Source organism: Micropterus salmoides, unplaced genomic scaffold, assembly GCF_014851395.1.
Source record: "Micropterus salmoides isolate LMB-PRFRI ecotype aquatic unplaced genomic scaffold, ASM1485139v1 Ms_hic_scaffold_19, whole genome shotgun sequence".
Taxonomy (NCBI): domain Eukaryota; kingdom Metazoa; phylum Chordata; class Actinopteri; order Centrarchiformes; family Centrarchidae; genus Micropterus; species Micropterus salmoides.
In genome coordinates, this window is record NW_024041039.1 from 22594351 (window position 1) to 22620827 (window position 26477).

General features: G+C 42.2%; 3 protein-coding genes across 8 annotated transcripts in view; 1 reads left to right on the forward strand and 2 right to left on the reverse strand.

Moving 5' to 3' along the window:
* The window catches only part of ralgapa2 (Ral GTPase activating protein catalytic subunit alpha 2), a 99098-nt gene extending 94287 nt beyond the window's left edge, over positions 1–4811 (forward strand). For 4 of the 6 annotated variants that reach the window (XM_038729438.1, XM_038729436.1, XM_038729432.1 and 1 more), the window contains one exon: positions 2084–4811. In XM_038729438.1, coding sequence (XP_038585366.1) covers positions 2084–2241 — 158 coding nt within the window. In that variant the 3' untranslated portion in view covers positions 2242–4811. Of the gene's footprint in view, positions 1–6; positions 48–2083 lie in introns of all 6 variants that reach the window. The other 2 variants (XM_038729434.1, XM_038729435.1) reach the window with 1 other exon arrangement.
* Positions 4812–6711: 1900 nt separating this feature from the next.
* insm1b (insulinoma-associated 1b) lies at positions 6712–9423 on the reverse strand. Its single transcript, XM_038728073.1, has one exon. The coding sequence runs from the start codon at positions 9212–9214 to the stop codon at positions 7772–7774; it is 1443 nt and encodes a 480-aa protein (XP_038584001.1). The 5' UTR covers positions 9215–9423; the 3' UTR covers positions 6712–7771.
* A 13772-nt stretch (positions 9424–23195) lies between these two features.
* On the reverse strand, positions 23196–24748 carry LOC119910836 (kazal-type serine protease inhibitor domain-containing protein 1-like). The gene is made up of 4 exons (XM_038729631.1): positions 24316–24748; positions 24008–24168; positions 23457–23604; positions 23196–23305 (listed from the first exon to the last, which is right to left on the reverse strand). Exons 1-4 carry the CDS (start codon positions 24746–24748, stop codon positions 23196–23198), a joined length of 852 nt encoding a protein of 283 aa, XP_038585559.1.
* Between the last annotated feature and the right edge of the window lie 1729 nt (positions 24749–26477).

The window sequence follows — 26477 nt, forward strand, 5'->3', positions numbered from 1 at the left end:
TTTTAGATTAAAAATATCTTAAAGGTCCAATACTGTATGTGGCGAAGGTAAGCCCCGAGTCAGACCGGAAGCTTGTTTTCCGTCCAGCGGACTACCTACCCTTCGCTCGTTCACTCATCCTGGCTGTTTTCCCCCCACCCCTCCTTTTTTCATTCAGTACTAACCAAGCTATATTTACTATTTACTGAGTGCGCTGACAAAGGGAAGGGGACAGAGAAACCAGGCTGTTTATTCGGGGGGTGTCCTACTATTTAGGCCAGGCTGGTAATTGAAAGTGATGCACGGTGGGGACAATTAGCACCTGACTAAGTAGCAGCATGAACAATACGGCTACACTTCTGGCCCTCGCTTCTGCATGTGGCGTGCCTTTATCTCTTTCCCCAGCAAACACTTTTCTCTTTTCTTTCTTTCCTTTTTTTTCTACTACCCCCCCCCCCCCATTTCCTCCTGTTGGAGTGTGCCTGTTTGCCCGGGGCAGACTCTGAGAGTAACACCTGCCGCACTGGAAGACGTCTTTGTCATCTAAAGCCTTGTTTGAACTGCTGCAGAAGGGACCAATGGGATAGCAGGGCCATTTAAAGACCGTCTTTGTTTCTTCTTCCCATCTGAAACGAACATCACCATAAGGCGGTTTGGACTGAGTAAGGAGCGGAAATTCTGGGGTATAATGATGACACATTAGCCTCTTCTGGATCTGTATTATATTTTCAGTCGGCAACTTACTATGAAAATGAATTCTTATATAAGGCCATACAGTGAAGAACATCATTTAGAAACCAGTGCAACCACAGTCAATAAGTGCCACAGTGGGAGTGATGACTGTTTAGTGCAGCATGTTTTAATGGCTGCTAAACGAAAAGGGAAGTCTGTTGAGTGGGTGGTGAACTGCACCACACTATTGTCTGTGTATATTAGCTTTAATAGACGGAGAGTTTAGTTTCTAAAACAAAGTGTTTACTGTAGGAATGAGTCGGAAGAATACGGGAATGTGGGAATTGTTCTGTCCATGCGGCCTGCCCACATTTTTAGCCAAGCCCGTCCCTTTTTTATATTCAAATGCAGATTTGAGAATGCATGTTCAGACCCCCTCACCTCCCCTCTAGCCCTTCACAATGCACACACCCAATGGTTCATCTGTAGCCCAGCCCTCCTCTCCCAGTAAGCCGCAGCACTGGATGCTGCCGGTGTCCACTGTGCTGCTGAGTGTCTGTTACTCCAGCCATCTGCCATTCCTTTTAGCCGCTGCAACTTGAGATGCCTCAGAAAAATGGCAGGAAATAAAAGGATAGGAAAGAAAATAGGCAACCAGATGCCATCTCGACAAAGCAGAAAAGTTGTTTAAACTCGAGGCGTGGGGCAGAGGCGGGTGGGAGGCCCGCCATTTGGGTTTGGTCAGGGGCACACTGAGGAAGTCAGGCCAACGTTCACAATACTTGATTGTCCTCACCAGCATTTCATGCCCACCTCCCAGCTTATTACGGTTTGCCATCCCGTAATCATGGATGTGACGTTTCTTTGAAAAAGGACAATGTTCGACAATGGGAAAGGCTCCACATGTTCACAACAGGAGCATAATGTGTAATTTTATTTTCATTCAAAGCATTCTGCTGTCATACTGCGAACTGAATGTTTTTTTTTTTTCCCGTAGCTACAAAGGTTACCTCTCATTTTTATATCCTATAAGCATCTGGAATAACTGTATTTGGAAGAAAGGCAGCTCCTCTTTTAAAAAGCTTTGCTTTTCTACAGCATGTGAAAAAGGCATGTAATTTCTGAAATATTTTATTCGCTTTCTCAAATCTTTTTTCTAATGTCTTAATGGGAAGAACAAACTCAAATCCTAACACTTGTTTTTTTTTTACAGTTTTGCATTGTAAGTTTTGTGAATGTTGGTGAGAATCCTATGAACTGGGTAATCTTGGTTGTGGGGTAGCCACGTGCATGACGAAGCATGCTGGGATAAACAGCAATCATACAAAGGCCAATGAACCCCTGCCATGTCTGATTATCCCTGTCTCTCCATAGTATGTGTTTGTTTTTTTTTAATTTCTGTCTACAAACTCTCCCTCCATCTCTCTCCCAGGCTCCTTCACCGGCAGTGCAAGCACCGAAGCTGGAAATTCCACTGGAACAACGGACTCCGTTGACCAGGTTTCTCCCACAATGCCCCGTGCCACAAAGAACCGAGTTTCCGGAAAACTCCGTCGATCAGCCAGTGCTATAAGCAAATCCTCCAACTGAGCTCCTCAGCCCGTCCCCGTTTCCCCTACAAGTGCAGCCTTTAATCTTTTCTCAAAGAACCTCACACACAGCCGTGACTGCAAGAGATTTTTTGTTTGTTTTGTTTTTCTTCTGTTTTATTTTGTGTCATATAAACATGTAACAGGAGCATATTGCAATTTTTTAATTTAAGTGGCAATCATTTATTTCGTTGATACATTTCCATTTGTTGTGGCATTTAACCGTTTAATCGAGATGGACATGTGACTAAGCTATTTATTCAGCTTGAGAATCAGCGACATAGGAAGCCCTTACTGAGAAGTCTTAGAGCAACCTGGGATTAAAAAATGTAATTTTTATTCTCATTTCCTAGCGCAGTACTAGAAAATAGAAGGGGGAAAATTTCTTACTGTACTAAGGGAATGGGAGACTGCTGTTTCTGTATCTCATCTCTCTCAACACTTAATGTAACAAAGCACTGAATGACACAGCTGTACATGGCATCATGCTAAAACTGCACAAGAGATTGCTATCCATTTTTAAACTTGTCTGCCTTTTTACCTCCTTTTGCACTTGCTACAACCTTTTCTATGTCTAAGATTCCACTTCAGTTAGTGGCAGGATGACATTGTTGTTCTCCTCGTTGGCATCAGTTTGTCATCATTTGTCTGTCCCTACATTGAAAAGGAGAAAAGACTGATGCATGGGGAATTCTCCCCAGAGTGATTTTAACTCACTGCACTACTACACAGACTTTCTGGGCACGGAGTTCCTGTTGTATGTGCAGTCAGAGGCCTTTTAATTGTTTTGAACCCAGAGTGGACAAATCGATGACATCTTTCTAACTTGAGCTGGATAGAAATTTGTTTGGGTTTTCTTTTTTTTATCACTCTAATTTTCCTTTTTAAATGAATTCCGATGGATTGTGTCATGATTTGATTTATGCAACTCTGCTGGAATGAGAAAAGACTGCATTTGTAATTGTTTTCTGATGTCGTTAACATAGGCTCATGTCCGGTAATTGAATAAGTTCCTCCTGTCTCTTTCCTCTGCTATCAGTTTCCCTGTCCTGTGAAGATGAGACATTGACATTCCAACGTTCCCCAACCAACATTTTTTTTGCACTCGCTGTCATTGATTAACTAGCATTGAATGTTTCTCTCTGTTCTTGGATGTAAATTGCTTTAAGTTTTATTTGCTCATGTCTGTTTGCATAGATGTATATAGAAAGGACAATTTGATTAATTATTTTGTTGTTGTGTTATGTACGAGTGTTTAGAGGAAAAATACCGCCAGCGCCTCAGGTGAATATTAACTCCATGCACTGGTGTGTGTATGTATGTGTTTCTGTGTTTGTGAGAGTGTGTGCACATGTGTGAGTATCTGAGGGAGCTTCCCACAGTGCCTGTGAAACGTCTGTCCCCTAAGATGCTGTCCTACACCACCTCCACTCCCCATAATCAGATTTTAGTTTCTCTTCTTCATCGTCTGAGGCAAACCATGGCCACCCTGCATCACATCCCCTCGTTAGCGGTCTAAAAACAATGTGTTTTCTTCCCCTGCATCTCTAAAGGTCAGTGTCTTGTGCTTCCCACAACAAACAGATGGATTTGGAATAGTGGCGTTCTCAGCTCTGTCTTTATTATAGGCGGTGTGCTGCTCCGTCTTTATCTATGAATGGAATCAGGTGGCACCAAATCCTCCTCTTTCCCATGATCCTCTCCCCATGCCGCCTCCTGAGACCCCAGGGGGGTGAGAGGCTGGGTTTAGGTGGCATGCCAGAGCTGAACTCTAAAAGCCCTCCTAGCAACAGCCAGGTCAGGTGCTCTCACTTCCCCAGCCTGCCAGCTCAGGTTGTCATGGTAGCCAGGTGTGCCCCCCCCCCCACACACACACACACTATACACTCACACCCTCTGAGGGCTCCACCCAAGCTGCAAAACTATCCCCATCTGTTGCACTATTATGCCTTACTTTCCCCATAGTCTCCTGTCATTTCTCCTTTTTTTTGTTTGTACATTCCCCCCGAGGCAGAAAAATGGGGAACCCAAACAGCAGGAGGACTGATGGATCTGTTTTTGTGCTGTTTTGTTTATTTTGAAGAATGTATAGACATTATAGGCCTGGATCACATCTACTGTTTTTATTTTCCCCAAAGCCACTTGAAGGAACCACCCAGGATGCTGATCTAAAGATTGTAGGTTATAGATGATGTCTGTTGAAGGGGTCTGTGCTCCCCCTTTGGTGGCTTAGTAGCTGGAGCTGTTCGTTTTGGACCAAGATAAGGATTTGTGTGTCTTACATATGTGAAAAATGAGCTTGTGTTAGTTCCTAGTACGTTTTTGCTTTTCTTCTGGTTTTAGAAATCCTTGTACATTTGTGTCAAATTTGAGGGCTTCAGCGGCCCTCCGAATAAAAATATATGAATGCCTGTAATATAATCTTTGTATAAGAGAAAGGGGAGGGGGAAAAGCTTGAAGATTTCATCATTTCTTGTCAACATATCAAACTGTTTTTAACGACCGAAGTCCTGCTATCTTTATTAGAAATGTGAAAATTGAAACATTTCATTAAATCAATTTGAAATTCTATGCATCTTTGTGGGTTTTTTGCCTCTCAGCAACACATCAGCTTATTGTGTAACCTCAGATTTTGTGGAGTAGTGGGTGTGGGGTTTTTGTGTGTGTGTTTTCTGACATGATGGTGCAGTTACCATGGGCTTTCTGACCCTGGCCCGGCAGTGTTAGCAGCAGCAGGGGTAACCTGACCCTCCTACCATCTGTCTCCCTGCTGCTCAGCCCTGCTTAGGAGAGGCCATCATAATGGAACCTCACCAGGAGGTACAGGTGCAATGGTTGTAGCACCTACGGGTGCCCTGCCTCACCCGGGTCACATAAAGACGCAAGAAAAGCACTTGACCGTAATTGGAGCGCCTAAAACCGTGTGGGTGAGAAGGAAGCCTAATGTTACCTCATTTTCACCCGGCTCTGCGCTGTTTGCCTCAATCATTGACTCTGAGGTAGTTTACAACAGAATAGGCAGGGGCTGATATTCTCTGTGATTACTACCAGATTGTATTATGTCATTTGTTAGACAGCTGTAATCTTTTTTTTCTCTTCACGCTTCAAGTATAACTCTGTCTTGATGTATTGTCACTGATGCCTTAAGGGCAGCGACATTTATTTTAAAAAGTTTGTGTCATTTTTTTAAGGCCTTGGACAGGTGTAGAGTATTAATAAGAAACAGCTCTGAAGTAGAGAAAAACAATAGATTCAGAAGTCAGAGTCATTTTAAAAGTGTTTTTTTTTAATCCTTATTGCAAATTTAGCAGGTTTTACCATCTGATAATGTCTTTACCTCCATGCTGACAGTATTTGTCTAGAAGTCTGAAGTGACAAAGTTGGAAGCTGCCTGCTAAATTACAACTGACTTAATGCTTTGCAGGTTCTTGGCTGAGCCCTGATGTGTCCTAAATCAGCAGAAAAAACAACAAAAATCGAAGCTGCATGAGTCCTCCAAAGCAGACAGATGTTTTACTGCTCCAGAGGTGAGCTCTGATCCACCACCTCTTTGTCCTCCTGTCATGTCCTGACATGGTATTAAGGAGGGAATTTATGATTCGGCCCTAAAAGCTTCTGTATGGCAACGAAACGGCGTATATTGAGCCACTGCAGCAATGATTTACTGCGAATCAGTCTGATTAATCGAAGGTAAAGGTCTAAGATTTCTTTTTTTCCTGTTAAGGACGCCTAAATAGATTCGCACCGTTCAGGAGCATGACCCGATGGGGGAGAGGGAGAAGTTACAGGCTTTTGAATGCTGACACTGTTAAAACTTTGAGGGTGCGAAATTATATTGTTATTTATTGATAACATCGGGAGACCTGTGGAGCCCACTTAGGGAACCAGCCTTAAACATAATTAAAACTGCACTTCATCTGCTTGGGTGTTGCTGTGTTAAAGACAGCTCATGTATCTCCATGTTTTATGAAATGAGGTTCTGGATGCATACTATAGCCTACTTAAAAAATGAACTCATACATGGAGTGAAGTGTAAAGATTGTCTTTATTATAATAGGCCTACTGAAATAAGTTTTGAGGTTTTCAATAACGCACAGGGTAGGTCTACTTGTTTCAATGAGTGCCGACAATAACACTACAAAACTCAGAGGCGTTTTTCCAACATCTCAAGTAAGTCTTTTCTACGTGTATTCATTTGAATGTCATCTTAACGTGATTATTGGAAATACTTTAGGCCTACTATTAGCCAAAGAGAATAAATGACAGAAACTAACGGAAAACCAAAACTAGGATCATCAAGATCATTTAAAAACTTAAATAAGGTTACCAAACACATTGATGTCAGTAATACAAAACTGCCCTCAGATATATGGTGATATTTCGTTAAGGAATAAAGTTTATTACCGCTGTGCACTTTTTTTTCACTCTGTCTGAAAAAAAGTAAAATCACCTTGAGACACGTGTCCTTTTGAAAATATTTTATTTCGATAGACAACAACGATATACACATACAATCAAAGCGCTATAAAAGCCAACATTTAAGAAAAATAACTTGTCCTTAAAAAAGATTGCATCTAAGGTAAGAGCTTTACGTTTTTTTTCCTTTTTACAAGAGCTGTGGAGATTGAAAGATTAAACCCCGACTCACGACAGTTATCACAACTCGTACTGTAAATTTGACCAAAAAAAAAACAACAACAAAACAAAAAAACATTTTGGCTATACGACATGTAAACTGCCAGAACGATTCACAGAAAATAATCACAACAAACACAACAATAAGTTACATAAAATAATTAGAATAAATAAATAAATAAACATATGATGAAAAATATTGCAACAATCTTCAATAATAATAATAATAATAATAAAATATGTGCCAGCATTCAAAATTAAAACAGTCTATTTTGACTTTTTTAAGGCAGTTATACAGCGGGATTTGGATGTGTATGTAGGCTATGTCGGACTAGGCTTATTTGTATACTAAAGGCATTTGTGGTTCTACTAAACAGGGAATGCTTCAGTCACTCTTTTCCCCCCCCACCAATACAAAGTTGATAAGTTCTGGCATTCACAAACTGGCGTAAAGCTACAGTGATGGAGCAATCACGGTCGGTGAATTCAAAAGGCTTTGATGGGGAAAAGGATTTCTGAGAATTTTCAAGACATTTCTTAGGTCTAGAAGCTATTGAACACATGTGCTGTCCTAGAAAAATACCCTTTAACAGTCAAACTAACGCTTTGTATTCTTTTTTTTTCTTGATAAACTAATTTGAGAAAGAAAATCTCAAAATAGGCCTATGTGTAATTCAAATATAGAGAGAAGCATTCGACAATCACTGATTGGCATGGAAAAGACACCTCATTAAACACCACTTAAACATCAAACCGCCCTGCCTTTCATTGGCCTAAAGTTATGGCAGTGAGCATCACAAACTCTTTATTTTTTTAATCCCAAAGCCAGTTTTTTGTTTCTCTTTTTTTTTTTTCTTTAATTTTCCCCTATCAAAGGCACGAGTTTCTAGTTGTCTTTAGCAGGCGGGGCGCACCGGCATTTGGAGCAGGATCACCTGCCTGTTCTCCGAGGGGTGGCACTTGTTTATGTGCCTGGTGAGCCCCGGCGAGCTGTAGAGAGTGGCGGGGCAGTATTTGCACGGGTAAATCTGGGAGGAGTGCATGAGGCGCAGGTGTCTCTCCTGGCCGGCCCTGCTGGTGAAACTCTCCCCGCACACCGGGCACAGCAGGCAGTCCACCGGGCTCAGATTGAGAGGGCTTTGGTTTGAGACTTCCTCTGAGGAGGAGGAGGATGATGATGCTGAGGAGGAGGATGACACCGGAGCCTGCTCTGCCGCGCGGTCGCTGGGTTGAAACCCGTGCTCCTCCAGCACTTTCTTTTGCAAGGCCTGGTGTCCCATTATGTGTTTTCTTAGGTATGCCTGTCGCTTAAACCTCTTCCCGCAGAACTGGCAGTCATATGAGCCATCTTCAGAGCCTGACTCGGACAGACCTGGGCTGGGGGTGTCTCTGTCACTCATGTCTTTGGCTTCGTCAGAGACAGACTTGACACCTAGCGGTGGCATTTTGGCCATTTCAGGTTTGATGCCCTGTGCTGGTGGCATCGCCGGTACGCCGGTGGTCCGGGGTTTGTGCCAGCGGCGATGAGAGGCGAGGTTGGCCGGGCAACTGAACATCTTATCGCACTCTGGACACCGGTACTCGACCCTGACTATACGGGAGCACTTGTGCTGAGCCAGAGAGAAGGGATCCGCATACGCCTCCTTGCACAGCTGACACACAAACTCCCCTAAAGGCTTGTTTCCTCCTGAGGACTGCGCCCTCGGCTTCGTCTCCACCGGCCCCTCTTTGATTTTGAGACCAAGCACGGGAGAAGTCGTCACCTCGTCTTCAAAGTTGAGTTTTCTAATGGCTTTTGGTTTCTTGGAGGCGGGTTTGGATTTGCGCTCTGCACCTTCCGCTGCGGGTCTTTTGCTGCCGGCCCGGTTGCTTGGTGCCGGGAGGCTGCTGGTGGTGCCGCTGCGGCTGCTGTTGCTGGTGCCGATTTTCAAGTCGACCGGGGCGTACAGGAGATGGTCCAGGCCGGAGAGGGAGGCAGGTGTTGGGAATGACTCGGCAGAAATAGGCGAGCCTAGATTGAAACTTCGCTCAAAATATCCCCTGTCGTGCTCCTTGCTGATGGGCCGGGTGGGGCTGTAGAGGGGTTGGCACACCGCCTCTGGGTTGCCGAACTGTGCCGGCTTCGCCAGTCTTGGCACCGGTGCCTCAGCTGCTGTGAAATCCGGCGATGCTGCGGCTCGGTCCGGACTGAACGCAACGGACATTGGCTGGGAGGGGTGCGCCTGACTCGGCAAGGCAGCTGAGGTGGGTAGCTCCTGGAGGTCATCTTCGTCTGACCGATTCCTGTAGGAAACATGTGCAGATTTCTTGTTTCTTTTTACCAGGAATCCTTTGGGCATCTTGGCGAGTAACAGCGGAAAGGCACTTCGGGGAGGTGGGTGAAGTCTCGAGTATCCAGGTTTGTTAAAAATATGGCAACACTAGAAGCTTGTGGGACTTTATCTCCCCGGTATATCGATCCTTCTGTTGCTGAAATGTTTTCGTCTCCAAGGCATAGCTCCACTCTTTTTATGCCGGAATGATGCTATTGTTCTCGCCCCCCCTGTTGCAGCATCCCCGACCAATCGCATGAAACCAAGATCCCAGTGGATTTGATTGTGGGAGGGCTTAGAGCCTGGGTTTGGTGGATTTCGTTGGAGGATGTGCAGATAGCTTAGCAGATGTACTGGCGGTTTATTACATTAATGTGTGAGTTCAGTCCCTCCCCGACAGAGGCACACGCCGGGACCCTCCTCTTTTTACGGTCTGATGGGCCCCTATACAACTGCACACGTGCCACGGCTTTGTGGCTCTCCTCTGGGGGGCCCGGAGTTGCCAAAAGGAAATGTTCGTCACTGCCACAATCATCACAATTTAGAATTAAGACGGTGATGAGACAAGCTTGGTTAAATACAACCCAAAAGATCTGTTTCTTTCAGTGTCTGCTGTGATGCTGCTTAAAGAGGCTATGCACCTAATAGATACAACTGTGAGACCAGATTCTCTCAATTCAGTGTTTCAGGTTGTTTGTTTTTTTCCCTCCACGCTGTTTATAGTTTATTTTCTCTTTCTACCAGCGTCTTTTACGTACGACCTTTACGCACATTAGGCAGGCCTTCCACTAAACCAAACAAGCCAGTTTTTATAGACCTTTATTTTATTATGTCTTAAATAAACACTATAGAGGGAGTGCTTCTTTATTTTAGGGCACGTGTCTGTCTCGGTAGTTTAACTCGACATATAAATCAGACATCTCGCTGCATACATAAGTAATAAGAAGGCCCTCTGGTCTTTGTGCACAATAGCCACGTCTGCTTGGATATCCCTGTCTTTTTTTTTTCTTTTTTCGTTTGAAAGGGAAATTGACCTCTTAACTGTGAAACGGGACTCACAGCCAATCTGACCCACAGCTAGACGCGTGCTGGGCGGATTCAGTGCTCCAGACAAAGAAGGCCGCAGCCGAGGCTTTTGCTGCAAAATGCTGCAAAGATATCCAAAGCTAAAACGAAGCTGCTTTTGTTGCTGCATACATTGTAGGACTGTTGTTTGTACAGATGTGCGCTGTTTTCACGGTGTTAATTGTTAGTCTTATTCAATTGAATGTAATAGTAAGCCTAAACAAGTAGCTAAAGACGTTTCATGATTCGTTATACCATAATAATTTATTTAAGCAAATTTCAATAAAACGGTCTGATTCTCCAGCCTCCTGTCTGCCTAACACAGAAACCTTTCCGACAAAGAAATGTGGCTTTTTTCTTTTCTAGCTCCCCTATGGTTTCTGTGCATACCTCATATATTGTGTATTTGTCTTCTTTTTTCCGCTGTAATGGCTAAATGTAGGCCGCAGTGCGCCACTTGGCAGAGAGTGCATTCTTTTTCCTTTCAGTCCGCAGACCAGGGAGGAATTAATCTCCATCGTCGTACATTGTTCCCCTCATTTGCATAAAGCTGCAGTATGACCAAGTCAAATAATTACACAATCGGAGCTGAGCCGCAGGCCTGCGCCTTCCTTTCAATAGGCCTCTGTGTCCCCGTGCCTCCTCACCTGCCTGAAAGCACACCGTTATTTTGGTTAGGGTTAAATGACAGATCTGCTAAAACAGAAAGTTGGTTTTAATTTGTTAGATAGAGGTAAAACTATAATTCAGTATCTACGCTTGAACATTTATTTTTCTTAGAAGTCTATTAATCGAAAATCGTTTTTTTCTTCTTCTGTTGTTTTCCCCTGTCGTCACTTACTCGCCGATAGTCATTTACAGGCTATTTGTTCTCAAATCTAATTGTTATCAAACTTTTTGTTCAGTATGTCTCGGGTTTGCCTCCTCTGCTCTGTTACTTGTTGTTCTTTCAGTCTGCATTCGTCGTGGTTTGTTGGGACTACACGCTTTGATGGCATTTTAACGAGTTCCTCTTCCCCCCGTGATAATTTCTGTGGGGCGCATGGGCCGGTGTGCTGGTCTTGGCTATACCGACGCATGCGCGTGTTTGATCAGTGGCGCGTGCTGCACTGGCGGACGGGAAGCATAGGCGCCTAATTAGCATACAGCTGCCGCTGCTGCAGGCTCAACTACATCCTCCCAAACCTTATCGCATGCTATGGGGTTTTAAATGTTGTACTCATTTTCCTCTTGCCCCTTGGCTTTGTTGTCATTGTAACTGCTTAGATTATATGTTAACAGTTGAAAATATATGAATAAGTAATGCTTTCTAATGCTTTTATGTGATGTAAAATCCCGTTTCTGTACAATAGTCGCCTAAATGTGTCCAGCTTTCTGCAAATAGCCACTTCAAATAAGCTGTTGTAGGCCTGATACTTCATGGCTCTTCTGTATAACCAAAAGTTTGAGTTGAAGACTTTCCAAGCCTCTGGCCTCAGAGCCCAGTTCTTACTTCACTGCACCACCTACAGGATGAAGAATTAATGCTGAGAGCAGACAAAGTTTACCTCCTTACCTCCTTTATCAAAAGCATTGCTCTCAAATCTCTTTGCAGGCATCTCCCCATGCCATTTCTGTCAAACATTAACCGAGTTACAGAGGGAGCTGTGGAGCAGTTTGGTTATTTCACAAAGATTAGATTACCCTTATTCTCACCATAGATGTACAGAAAGCCCCTGCACTTCCCAGATGAATGATTGTCTACATGTTCTTTGCCAACCCAAACCAATTTGAAAGTGCAATAGGACATGACTGTAATTGGTGCTCACTACATGGCCACCTTCAATGCATTGTCAATCAATTATTGTAATGGCTTAGCCGAGGTCCTATTCTGGCTAGTTGTAATCTGATAGAGGGCTCTTTCAGCACCATGGAGAGAGCCAGCGAGGGACCCAGATTTAATCAGGCTGGCTGTAGACACAGCACAGCCTCGGACTTAGCCTTTGTCCCCGAAACTGAGAGCAGGCAGGCACCAACAACAGAACAATGACACAGTAGAACAAAGGTGCCAGAGTTTAATGAAGTGATTGGTTTTTAAATATAGTTCTATATGAGCTTGTCCAAAACACATTAAAACTTTTTCTACAGAGGGACAACAGCTCTAAGCTATTCATGTTGTCTACTGTTTTTATTTGTTTTGTTGCCGTTTTCTTCATTAATCTGCACGTTTGTTAGTGTGTATACTCTTATTTCTGATTAACTCATACTCATTTTGTTTTGTTTTCATTAGTCCTGTTACTATTAGTTGGTCAGCTCTTTCAGAACAAGGATTGTTACTAATGAAGGTATTTGCCACTGACAAAAAAGTTTTTTAAAAAACACAATCATTACAAATATTTATATAATACATTTTTCTGCCATTTCCAATGAGAAGAAAGTTTTAGTACAGTTACAGAAAGTTTATAAAACTTCAATCAAGAGACCACAGAGTCAGGATATTTTCTGCTTTATCTTGTGCTTTTAGAGGTATAACACTAAAAAGAGTTCTCTGCCATTTAAATTAAGTTTCCATCTAAGATGTTTTCATTCATTTTCCCAAAGTCAGCTGTGTGCCACCATTAGGGTCACACATTCTTGATTCCTAATGACTGACTTCTCATGGAAGACCTGGAAAACCACCAGTTTGCAATCTCAAGGGAGTCAACATGTCACTATGAAACAGCAGTCAGCCCTTATTTGTAAAGAGCAACAGTAGTGAAAGGTTTGAAGCAAGCCTCTAGAAAAGAAGTCAGACCGTAGCATCCAGAAGATCAATGGGAAAATTGCCTGTTTGGCCATGAGAGCGACACAGAGGTCACTGTCTAGACTTTAAAGTGTACTTTAGAAGGGTACCCACGAGACCAGGTTACTGTGAAAAGCCCTGTAAAGTGGTATAGTGCTGAGCTTAAGACTAATGGACCTCGGTGTTGACTGGGAATGTCCCTGATGTCATCCATACTTTGACAATGATGCTGATGACTCTATGTGGACAGACCTTTCTGAGCTTTTCATTTCTGAAAAGGTTCTGTGAAGCGAGTTAATAAAATGGTATTTTTCCAAAATACACATACAATATATATATATATGTATAAATATATACGTGTGTGTGTGTGTACTATATCTCACTCTCTCTTCAGAGTGGAATTATGATCAAATCCACTGCAAAATAAGTATGACATGTCATATTAAAAATTACAAAAAATTGCTATTGACTTCAGAGAAACCATATATGCTTTTACTGGTTAATTCTTATGTTGAGTGTGCACAGACATATAAACATAGGCTTCATAGGGACAACTAAAAAGAGGTCTTCCTGCAAATCAGGCATGCCAGTTGCTGGTGTCCCAGGGGCATATTTAGCTCTAATTTACTCATCAAAAACATCGGAGTGTCTCTCAATAATCTCTGCAGTCCATTGGTTGTTTGGGGTGGAGTCCCCTGTCAGAAAGCATGCCCTGGAATGTTAAACACTAATTCACCTCTGAGCTGTGGAGGTGGATAAAGTGATTGTTCTATCTGGAAGCTGATTAAAACGGCTCTGGCCTGTTTCTCCCCTCTGCGTTCACCTCTGCCGTCCACCACATTTATTTCTGTATTCATGAGCGGATGAGAAAGCGCAGGCAGAGCGGCTGCCGTATTACAGATAATAAGGCCAGCGGGCACCACATTCACTGCCACAGGTTTCCCCTTCCCCGGCTCATTCAATTACTTCACAAGAGTCCTCCGAGGCACAGCTGCACTATGGGGGTGAAGAGGAGTAAATTGAGGTACATTCATGTAGACACACACACACACACGCGCGCGCGCATGCACACACCTAACAGATACAAAGAAGTGGAGGAGGCACGCACACAGTACCAAGAGAAGCCAGCATAAAGGATCTTACTGACTGGCATTTGGCTTGGTAGTCATTGCATTTCTCAAGCAAGTAGACAACAAAAAAGGTCCATCCTCTGTTGCTCACTGGCTCCCTGAAGATTGTATTGATATTGATAATGACTCCATGTAAGAAAAATGAAATCAGGACCATTCCTCATAGACTCCATAATATGAGATCACCATTATCTTGATGAAAGCGTAGACAGCAGCTGTATCATCTAGGAGCATGAAAGATGGACTCTGGCAGACCTAATGGGCCATATCCTTTATCTATTGACATACGGAGCTACACGGTGGTCATCTATCTCATAGCCTTGAACTACTCGTCAGCTTATCTCACTTATTCATACATTAGACTCATGTAGAAATATCTGTTAATTACACAACTGGCCTGTTACTTGAATTAACATTCACAGTGTTGTATTTTAAACAATAGCTCTGAATGGAGAAGCTCTGTGGGAGTTGACTCTCCGGAGAAGACTGGTTGCTGTCCGTGGTACTGAACGTTTGCCCTTGAGTTTACTGTGGCAGCTGCCTCTTAGCGCTCAGGCTCTATGAAAACACACTGGGCCAGTGGGAAATAAAAGTTGGTGCCCTGTCAGTGGCTTTAAGCACCAATATAATGAACATTCACAGTTTTTCTGTCATTCTTACTTTCAGGTGAGTCGTAAAGTGCCATTGAAATACATTTACTTTTATGTGATGTTGATCATTCATTTCACAGAGTTACTAATGCTTTGTTGTATTTTGAAATTTTTATGGAATAGTTCTCCATTTGGGGAAATATGATTATTTGCTTTCTTGCCAAGAGTTATATAAGAAAATCACTTCCAATTTTAATGTCTGTATGGCAGCCGCTTAGCTTAGCTTAGTACAAAGACTGGAAACATTGCCTGGCTCTGTCCAAAGGTAAACATTTACCCCTACCAGCACCTCTAAAGCTCACTAATTAACTCTTAATATCTGGTTTGTTTAGTCCATACAAAGGCCTAAGTGTAAAAATGTCATACAACCATGTGTTAAACCACAGCTTGTTGTTTTTCCACATCAGTGTTTTGGGTGCTTTTACACATCAGTGTTATGGCAGATTGAACAAACCAAATAATTAGTGAGTTTTAGAGGTGCTGGTAGGCAGATTTTGTTACCTTTGGACAGAGCCCAGCTACTGTTTGTTAATCGTACAGACACAGAAGTGTTTCTCGTCTAACGCTTGGCAAGAAGGAAAATAAGCCTATTTCCCAAAATGTCAAATAATTTGTTAAATGTCAAGAGTTTACTTCAGAGCTATAGCTTCTGACATGCTTTAGGCATTTTTCATTGTATGTTGAAGTCATCACTTCCTGTTGATGTTGTTGCTGTTGTTTATAGAGATGAAGTCTGTGGAAAACTATGAAACATTTTGGGGCTCAAGTATGTAAGTACATCCTTAACCTATGGACATTAAGAGCTGACCTTTGACTTTGGAATACCACACTTTCCAAACTAAGAATTCCCAGAATTTGCACAGTCTTTGTTAGATGGCATAATTTGCATTCTCTTATAATTGTGCTGCTTCCTTGATTATTAAATGATCACCCTAATTAGGGAGCATAATAGGGTTAATCAGACTCTGCTCATCGCACTTATTATTATTCCTGCAAAAAATGAAGGAAAAAGATACAGTACTTGATTAATTATATCAGCCTTTTCATCAGCTGGGCTACCATTCCCCCCTCTGAAATTAATATCATGTTGTAAATGGAAGGAAGGAGCTGGCCGGACACAGACAGATGAAAGATTTCACTCAAATTAATTAAGCACTAATTATGCGGTGGGACTTGGGAGCAGTTTGCATAATGAGCTCTATCAAAAGAGATCAGTCATGGAGAGGGCCTGTAGAGTTTCTATACAGCCTTCAAATGATACACAGACACCACTGCACAGCATGAAGAGGGCTAGCAGAGAAGTGGGAAGAGGGTTAAAGCACTTTGAGGCTTGAGTCGTGAGGTTGAGGAGTGTTTTGTTTGCTTTGTCAACATGCTGCGAACCGGAAGCTTCCTCACTTGGCATATTTTGTACCACAACTGTGGATTATTCCATTTTCACTTAAAGATATTACATCTGTCCTGGGGCTCTGTGTGTCTTTTTTCTTCTCTCAGCTTAAGCATCAGATAATGAATTCCCTGCTCTGGCAAGAGGCAATAAGAACACAATGTCCCTTTAAATTCCAGCTAATCACAAACAACCTGCATCTGCACTCCAGGGAGCTTTAAAGACCCTAATCACCTCTCACTCCAATTCTTGTGGTGTTCAGTTATTGTTGATCAGGGACTATACTGTGGCTATCTATTTAGACAATGGGAAAAGGGATTAAACAGACAGAAACTCTCTATGTCTTAATCGCCTGTTTAATCACAGCCACTGTATGGAGTTGAGTTACTTGAACTGATTTGTGCCACAGCAGCAGCAATCATGCATAGGCTAATCAGGGTGCACAGCCCGGCACTGCCCTTCAAGGTCTCCGAGTGGAATTACAAAGACTATGATTAGTTAATCAAATGAAGAACCCAATGTCCTTTCTTTATTTGTGTATACACCTTATCTAAATGGAAATTGTATAGCGGAGGCACTTCCAGACGGACACATCTACATGTGAATGAATGATCCTCCTTGAGCCCTCGGCAGTGAATACAGAATAAGATCTTTCACTCCCAATCATCTTGTTATGACATCGTGGAGACTTTTCCATGTCTGAATGATATTTGTTGTCAATGTTCATGTGAATGATGCAATCACTCAGGCTGTTGTGAAGTAAATCAGGAAGCACTAGACAGCAACTCTTCAAATAGACATGATGATGTGAGGCAGAATGTCAAGATTGGATTATTTTGAGAGTGTAGAAAAAGGGGGAAAGCAGACAGGCACATGGAAGTAAGTCAGCTTATTGATAGTATATAAATAAAAACACTCAACTGTGCAGAAGGCCATTATACACGGATCAGAGGTTAAATTGCACAGATATAGTTTCTCTGTCTAAGTGACTCGATATTGAACCTTTTTAGGTCAATATCTTGGCACCCCTAAATGGTTCAATATGCCACTTTACAGGATTCAAGTTAATTAGTTCATTATGGTACAGTTTAATTTGTTGTATGTTTTTAATCAGCGTTTGCAGAGAGCAGCATTTTAATGACCTTGAGTAACATCAATAAAATTAGGAATAACACACATAGCAGCCAGCTTCCTTAGCCTATACAAGGCATACCGGTGGAGTTGTTTACATGACTACACTCTTCATAGATGCTACTCGGTGCCCCGGCTAGTTTATTGGAATTTATTATTATTGGCTAGCTAGCAGTTAGCTTGTTAGACAGACTGACATTTAAGGGACGTCTAGCTGACATGTTGGGGCATAATTTGATACAAGCATGTATTTTATATTGAAATGCTAAAGGAACAGAGATGGCTGAAATGTACTGATATGTCTAAAGTGTTATCACCTTGGATTAGCTAAAATTGGATTATTACACACTGCCTAGGCACAGCTCTGTAGCTCTGTAGGTTTTAATTTATGTACAAATCTAATATGTAGCAATAGATTTGATTTGAGGGATAGACCCTTATGTATGTTTGATGAGTAGCAGAAAACATATTGATATACTCTATGACTAACTAATATTTCCTCATAATAACATATTTTCTCAAAAATGATTTTAAGTGCATTCAGATAGATTAAAATTGTATTCAAAAGTAATTTTTTTAGCATCAAAGCAATCCTTTCTCCACCACGCGTCCTTCTGTTAGACACGCTCTTCCACATTGTGACTGTTGTTCCTAAAGAGAAAGAATTTCCCTCCATTGCTTTGTTATAACTTCCTTCCAGGGGCGGCAGACTTGACCTGCTCACTCCTCCTAGGATCACCTCTATTATTTGTCAGTGACTGCAGCCCTTTGGAGGGTGGGGGGCATCCCTGAAAGGTACAGGGTCGTGGATGTCCCAATCCATCTCTGCCTGCCAAGCGATTGATTGTGATTTAGTGCGTGGGGCAGGAGATGGTGGGGCTCCATTCTGATGAGCGATAGGTGGGAACCCTTTGACTCCCAGCACATTGCAAGCAGAGGCAGGGCTGTGATGAGGGGTCAGAGGCAGCTGGTGGGGGTAACTAGGGTGGATCTGGGAGTTGGATGGATCACAAGATAGAAGGTGTCAGAGATCCAGGACAAAGCCCCCCAACCAACTGCCTGAGTCTATCACTTAGCCCATCCATCACCCATCCAGCTTTGTGGTTAGCATAACAGTTGCTAGCTAATCATTTCATCATCAGGGATAATGGAGATGACAGTGAACACAGATGAGCAGCAAGGCTGTCTCAGGAGTATAAGGCCATACAGAGGGGGCTTTATGTCAGCTGGATGAAATAAGTAGAGATTTCCCTTCCTAGACTCATGACTGAATAATCTCAACGGGAGCCTTGCATTAAATGTTTACCTCTTGGAGGTACAGGTGACGTTTGTTTGAACATCAGTTAATGGTTAATGAAATGCTTTGAAATGAACAGCTTCCTTCGATTATAATTCTGAATGAGACTAACATGAATCTAAGGGGATTCTCCCCATATCGTGCTCTGAGAAACTCAGAGGAGATATCCGCCCTGATTAGGAGAATAAAAACTTGTCCAGTGTGAAGAAGATATGCTTGATATCCTGTCAGCTGTCCTAATTTCCCAGTTATCTTCTAAACATCACAAGACTCCAGATATGCATAATAAACACTTTCTGACTGTAAATCCGAGGGATTATGCTTAGGAAATGATATAATCTTTAAATTTCAATACTCAGGGGCAAAGTTCAGATAGAGTATTCTTCTCTTTTTGAGTGAGCTTTGTCTCCCAGTTCAGGTCTGGTGTTAGATACAAGCTGTCCTTGAAAGGATGTTAAGCCCAGCCTCAGCCTCGCTTCAGTGGGCCGTTCTGGCAGCTTAACTCCATAATCAACCTGAGAGGCCTCATTAGGGCCAGATCTTGAAATTAGATGACAGACGTTAGTTGGAATTGTTTGTGGAAATATGATGTGTTATACTGGATTTTTTATATAATGAAAGCTTTATCTAGTGTTCATTTAAAGGTGCAATGTGTAAGATATGGCCAGAATTTTAGTTTAAAACATTAAAAAACCCGACTAATATTATCAACAGAATATGAAGAAGTAACAATTCTGACATATGTGTTGTGTTGCAGAGATATCCACTAAACTAGTACGCTAACGACCTAGCCCCAGCCCGCCCTGTGTTGTAATACCACTTTATGCACAGGCCTTCACCCATATTTTCAGCTGGGGGATATGTGCGAACAGCGAGTTTGCTACGTTACACAAGCTCTCTTAGCTTTTTTACACAAAATAAACTTGTTCTAAATTCAACTTTCTCTCTTTCACCACACTAACTGCCTTGTTAACTCATTGTAACTATTCATTCAAACTCAACAGAAACAAACTAAACTCACCAAAACTGTTGTGGTTAGTCTTTCTACTGTTTCAACAATCACCAACTGTGGTTTAGTGGAAATAAACCTTTAATTCCCAGAGTTAGATGTGAAAACATGTTGGCTCTACATGCTGTCATTGTCTCTCTGTTGCTTGCTGGCACGGCAGCGATTCTGGTGCCCATTCTGGACTCAGTCAGATAATAGGCCCGCTAAGTTAGCTACACGGCTAACTGAGCTTACTAGTAGTTAGCAGCAGTTATGATCCTCTATTTTTTTGAGTATGAATTGGACAGGTGGAGAGTAGTCTCAATTTTTACACATTGTACCTTTAAATTATACTGATCAAAATTATTTCAAACACATATTTACACATGTATCCAGTGTATTTTAATATCATGTGTTTGTTGTACTTGTAACATTCATAATTCTACATGCAAATTCAGTATTATGAGATAGCAGTGAACAAAGGCTGGCATATTGTCAATCACAGGAAGCTGTGTCAGCCAGGTGAACGTAGCCAGTAACCTGATCTGCTGTTGACAGAACAGGGACAGGTGCTCCAGCCAAACTAATCCATACATGCACGCTAGACACAGGTCATCCATTCAGGCAGATTGATTTAAAGCTTAAGGAGACTACTCCTCAACAATCCCGGGCCTGGCCTTGCCTTTGCTATTGCCATGATAATTGCAGTAATGCGAGATGGCCTGCATTGGAAAGGGAAAGGAATGTTCACTGTTTGCTCAGCTAATGCTGAAAACATTTTGTCACACAAGGGACGAGGGAACATCTCTGGAAATGATACCTGAGCTTTATGAAGGGAAAATTAAATAGGTTGGCGGTTTGACATCTGAAGTATTAGATACACAAAAAGATATTTCAGCTTTATTTAACCAAAGTCTCAGTATATGGGGCTCAGGGAGGTTTGACAGCAGTGGGTATGGAGTGGATATTATTGCCATAGCTTGCATGGCCATTTCACATAATAGCCTCATGTAAAAAAAAAAAGAAAAAACATATAAACCAGAATTCACTTTGATTCAGTGTTATTATCAAACACACTCCCATAAGGCCCCAAATGCCAAACAAAGGTTTACAGGCCAGGCATCTGCTGCTCTCTGATTGGTTGACAAGCCAGCAGCAGTCTCACCTGTTATCCACAGCCCAGTGCATGGTAAACACCCTCAGTCAGAGCTGCGGGGAGAAGGAGCCCATCTGGTCAGCAGCATTAACAACCAGCTCTTTAACAATGGCTTCCAGGAAAAGGGAGAAGGGCACAACAGCTAAATATCACCCAATAAAAACAGGCTATGCATGACATTTAGCGCCTGATGCAGGGCTTAGCAGTATACAGGTTACCTACTGTCTGCACTAGCCCCTGGCAATAAAACAAAAGGCAATCTCACAGAGCGGGGGGGATGCTGCATGTAAAGCCATCATTTGTGTGTGAAGATGTAGACAGAGCATAAAATTAAAAGGCATGAATGGGATCATTTTCAGGGAGCTTTTATGGAAACTTCAAACAAATAAGCAGGCACTATGTTTAGTTATGCAAGCACTATTATTCTCTACTCTTTGTAGCCATCCTAATGGGAAACTGTTATTGCATCCAAGGAGGAAGGCACATGACAGCTAATTTTCTTTTGTGAAGATTGGATTTTTTTCGTGAGGGATGTAAATAAGACAAACATGAAACAGACAGGAGGAGAGAGCAGTATTCAAAGATCTAGCTGTCAAAGAGAAAGCTCATTCACTGCAGCATTAAAGTAGTTATTTGACTAAACAGTGCCATCTTGTGTTCAATTGTTCAACTCAGGAAATCTGGAAGGCTCAAATGACAGATGGAGAAAACCAAATTGTGGTAATTTTCATCAAAATAACTCATCGTTGTTAACATATCCTTGTTATTGACAACATATTATGAATTCTATATATTGTGCCATTTTCTGATCATTTTCCTACTTTTGTACACTGTTCAGTCCTCTAATTTAGCTTTTTGTGGAGCAGTGCATTAGAACAGGACACATTAGTAACCCTCATCCACAAAATAGACTTAGAAAACAGGGGTAACTCTGGCTTATTAGATGTTTGATGGGGCTCTATTTTTACAACCGCCTCCACCTTGCATGCAAAGGATGGAGACAAAGTCTCTAAATGAGATCTAGGGAATACAAAGAGTGATGTGAAGATAGAAAGGTTCGGGTGGAGTTTGAACAGCAAGCAATGGGCTCTCTACAGCTGCTGGCACTAATGAGGATAATTACCCCAGTAATAACATTAGCCTATCTGAGGGAATGGAGGGGAAGGACAAGTGGTTGTGTTTGTGTGTGTGTGGGTGGGTATGTGAGCATGTGTGCGTGCATGTGGTTGCTGTATGTGTGTGTGCGTGCATGGCCGTGCGCGTGCCTTTCCTTCTATCTCACTTGCAGTCTCTCCCTCATTCCCTGAATCTCAATATCTCTTTGTTAGCCCACAATAATTGTATTTGGGCCTCATATCCGCCATATCAGATTCGAGTTTGTACAAGGTAATTAGCAGGGGAAGGGAAGCCTCCACACCAGGAGGACAAATGCCCCCATGACATCATTCTGGCTCCACTCAGGAGGGGAAGCTTTTTTTTTTCTCTCAACCTCCTCTTCATCTTTCTTGTCATTCGGCTGTCAGAAAAAGAGCACCGAATAGGGGCAATAATGTAGTGGCAAGCGAAAGTTGATGACATTGAAAAGGAGGAGAGTTGGGATTAAGAAGATAAAGAAATGAAGAGATAAAGGAGAGAAAGGGGTGGAAAGTGATTTGAGATGAGATGGAGGGCTGTGTTTTCGCCGCAGGCCTGTAATCTCCAATCAGCTCTGACTAACAGACAGCAGGGGGAAAGTTCCTCTGCGTTAATGCAGCTTGCCTTTCAGAAGGAGCCGGTGTATCCAGCTGGGAGTCGGGGGATGAGGGGAGGATTAACTGGCACTCAGGTGGAGAGAGATGAAGAGAATCAGACGGAGACCCTGTGGATGGTCACACCCTCTCTCGCTCCATCCATCACTCTTTTTTTCCCTCTCAATGAACAAATGCACTGTACTCTGTGTTTTCTGGACGGGGTGGTGAAAGCAGCAGGAGGTGATAGAAGCTTTACTTTAGGGGTGACTTGTGTCTATGTTTGTAATTGTAATTTGTATCAGTTGTGTCAAATTAAATGCTTTGAAGATGAGTCCGCAGTTTCACTTGTTATTGCTCTCTTGGTGGCTTTATGATTTGTGATATGGCATCCATGATGAAATATGATCTAAATGTTCCGTTAAAGGAGTATGCCATTATTCAAGGGGTTCTTGCTATTATTATTCAGTTTATAGTTGTCATACACATTTAGTAAACTCTACACAGCAATTAACAAGAGTGATTTATTTGTGTGCCATGGTATAGTAAGAAGGTGAATAGAAGCAGATAGAATGTTTAATTAAAATTAAGACAGAAGATAGTTATTCCTTTTGAAACTGAGCAGTGAGCTGTGACTGACAAACATCATGCCCTTTTATTTAAAATATGTGAGCTGTTCCTTTATGATTTTTGTTGTTATGGTCATATAAACTGACTTAAATTAATTCCAGGTAATCTCCAGACGCCAGCTGTCCATCACCACTGTCCTCCTCCAGATGATCAATGTGCTCCTGTCCGTCCTCATCGTGGCCTTTCATCCCCTTCACTAATAAAATGATTGAGTAAGAATCAACATTCAAAATAAGCTTAAAAAATAATGCAGTGAGTTTGCCGTTCTATTGCGCTGCTTTAGCACAGCGATCTAAGTCACTGTTGACTGCAGCGAACAGTCTACAGCGTAATGCTTAGAGACTCACCCTGTCTAAACACTGTGAGCTGTGCTGATGCAGACGTTTCTCCCAAGGCATTGCGGGAGATGCAAGAGTAGACCCCGGCGTCGGAGACGTGAAGGCGCTGTATCTGAAGCCAGGTAGAGACCATGTAGCGCAGGGGACCGCCTCGGGCCTGAAAAAAATGACAGGATTAAATCTCAACAGATGATATAAATCTATGTATGCATTAGACTTTTGTGTGCAATATGGGTGGTACAAGAAAGCCATTTAGTTGCACTCTTACGATCATTACTGATCCTACATTTTCCATACTGCAACTACTTTCAGAGTAATTTTTGACTTTGGAAAGCTCACTCCAAAGCTGCAGAATATATTTTACTATTTTCACAAGCTGAGTAGTACTCCTCCTGACGAATTAACTGAACTTCATGTGTAAAATCAGCTGTTAATCAAAAACGTCTTTATCTATTAAGCAAATTGGGACAAAAATCGTACACCCAAAACACAGTTCAATCAAAGTATACACTGTTAATGAAACCTATGGTGATGCATAATAACTGAAGCTCTTAACAAACCTGGACAGAGATGTGAGGATCATCTCCTGGCAGGAAATTGTCACTCCCTGTCTTCCTCCAGCTCAGGTTTGGAAGAGGGTAGGCTGAGACCTCGCAGCCGAACACAATGTCATTCCCGGTGTAGTTGGACAGGTTTCTTGGGCCTCGAAGGATACGAGGAGCTGTGGCAGAGGAAAAGGAGCACCTGAAGGTTTAATACTAGGACCCCAAAAGTTGTCTCCCAACAAGACAAGTATACACATGCATTGAAATCTTTGAAAAATGACTTTCCTGCTCTCATGTTGCATGTAAGAAAAGAGTGCAGTTACCAGAGTGGCAAGGTCCTTTTTCATTGAGCTTGAGGGTTGTGTTCCGGCGGCTGGCGGCCTCTCTCATCTGGCAAATATTTGGGTAGGTCCACCCATCTGAGCCACATACAGGGCCCTTTTCCTGACACACACATGTAGGCTCTGGCTCAGTCCTGTGTCCCCCCTTTCGCGTTTTCCTCTGGCAGACCAGGCCCTCTCCACAGCGGCCATAGAACTTCTGAGCCCCATCCGGGTCGCACTGCTGCCCCTCCACGTTAGCACACTGTTCACAGCATCCACAGTCGTCCTGCACCCGACCTGCAGGGCAGTCGTTGGGGAATGGGGGGCAGAGGTGTTGGATGCACTCGCTGCAGCCCTCGCCCTCCTCCCACAGTCGCAGCCACCCACGGTGCTGGGGTGGCACCCCAAGAGAAGCGTGGAGCCACACACACATGCATAGACAGACACATAGGCAAAGCTGAGCCATGCTGCTGACCTTCATCAGCACAAAAAGTCAGAAATGAATGTCTTCCTGGTGCAACAACTTGAAAGCACACAGTTGACCCAAAATGAAATAGTAAAATGATTACAAACTGAACTAAATTTATAAGAGAGATTGCAGTCCTGATGTTCTGGTTTTCTCTGACAGTCAAACAGTCACATGTTGTTCCTGTTTAAATGTTTCCTTCTGTCTCCTCTCCTCTGTCCTCTTCTGAATAGTTGGATTGGTTTTGGTTATTATTACCATACCCCTGCTGACTTATTTTGCCATTTTGTTTTCCCCCTTGAGATATCTTCATCAGCTGCTAGTCCTTTCTATCAAAGAGACAGCATTTGCAGTGAATGAAGCAAGCAAACTTCATCTCTAAGGTATCCGATTTGTCTCATCTTTCTTTCCTCACAATTCTGCTGCCTTTCTTCATGTGCCAGTGTCTCTGGGCAGGGCTGGGCTGGCAAACAGGCTTCAGAAATGGCACAGGATATAAAAGAATCCTGCTAAATCTGCATATCATACAAATGTAACAGAAAACAACTGCTGTCTATGTGAAAATAATGATCCCAATATATATTTAACATGCGTTATTTAGCACAGAAGAATCGAAAGTTAATAGAAAATGCAGCTCTATTTTTAAAACTCTCTATCTAGTGGAGTAGTGCAAAATTCCTGGGTTTGTAGACATTTTCTGATGATTTCATGATGATTTCAGTTAGTGTTGTGGAGGTTGGGCATGAGTTTTTGTCAATAAATGGAATGCATGGGAAAGGAAGCAAATCATTTTAAGAAAAACTTAAAATAAAATATACAATATAATTCTAAATTTATAATTAGGTAGGAGTTTATTGTTGATGTCTTTTTTATTTGTTTTTTTATTTCCCTCAATCTATTTTACTTTGACACTTTTAATACAGTTTTACATATAGTTTTATTTTATTTAATTACATATTAAATTTCATTATATACAAATTAGTATTACAATTTGGGTCTGGTGCCTTTCTATATATAGCTTTTTAATAATATTAAGACATATATGTATCCTGTATGTTTCTAATATGCTGTGTGTGTGTGTGTGTGTGTGTGTGTGTGTGTGTGTGTGTGTGTGTGTGTGTGTAGACCTATGTCTGTCCACGTCCTGTGTGACCTAAGCCAGTTTCATTACTGTGACAGTGGTGACTTAATTGTTTGGAGATCTTCAGGCAGGTTTGGTAAGGTTTTATCTGCTTGTTATGTGTTGAGAATATTTGTTAAGGGACTTTGTTGATGTAACAGGGAAAGGTAAGACAGGTCTTGCTTAGAGTAATTTAGCTGACCCCATAATTGTTTTCTGACATTCTAGCTTTAGGCATTTCTCACATGTGTCCTTGTCAGGAAGACAACAATAGAGTGATTAGTTGGAGATAGTAGCTCAGGTGTCAGGCTAGCAGATATCAGTGTTCTCTGAGAATCTTACAAGCTTGAGTCTTACAAGAATGTTTACAAGAACTCACTGGCTCCACAGATTGGAGTACAACTCATGGAAAGTGATAGATTTCAATATGACGAAGGATTGTAGTCTAAACATCAGATAGATTAGTTGTTCTAGGTGAGAGATTACTTAATAGAGAAACCTACAGGCACTAGGGGGAAGAGAGAAACATAAAAGGGACCAAAAGATGTTATCCTTCAGATTTGGTGTTGGCATTTG

Bases quoted from the DNA above. Each gene is read 5' to 3' on its own strand.
- insm1b (XM_038728073.1), bottom strand. From the start codon at position 9,214: ATGCCCAAAGGATTCCTGGTAAAAAGAAACAAGAAATCTGCACATGTT.
- LOC119910836 (XM_038729631.1), bottom strand. From the start codon at position 24,748: ATGTGTGTGTGGCTCCACGCTTCTCTTGGGGTGCCACCCCAGCACCGT. The intron at 24,169-24,315 runs GTAACTGCACTC...CCTCTGCCACAG, and splicing joins AAAAGGACCTTGCCACTCTG to CTCCTCGTATCCTTCGAGGC. The intron at 23,306-23,456 runs GTGAGTCTCTAA...TCATTTTATTAG, and splicing joins GCTCACAGTGTTTAGACAGG to TGAAGGGGATGAAAGGCCAC.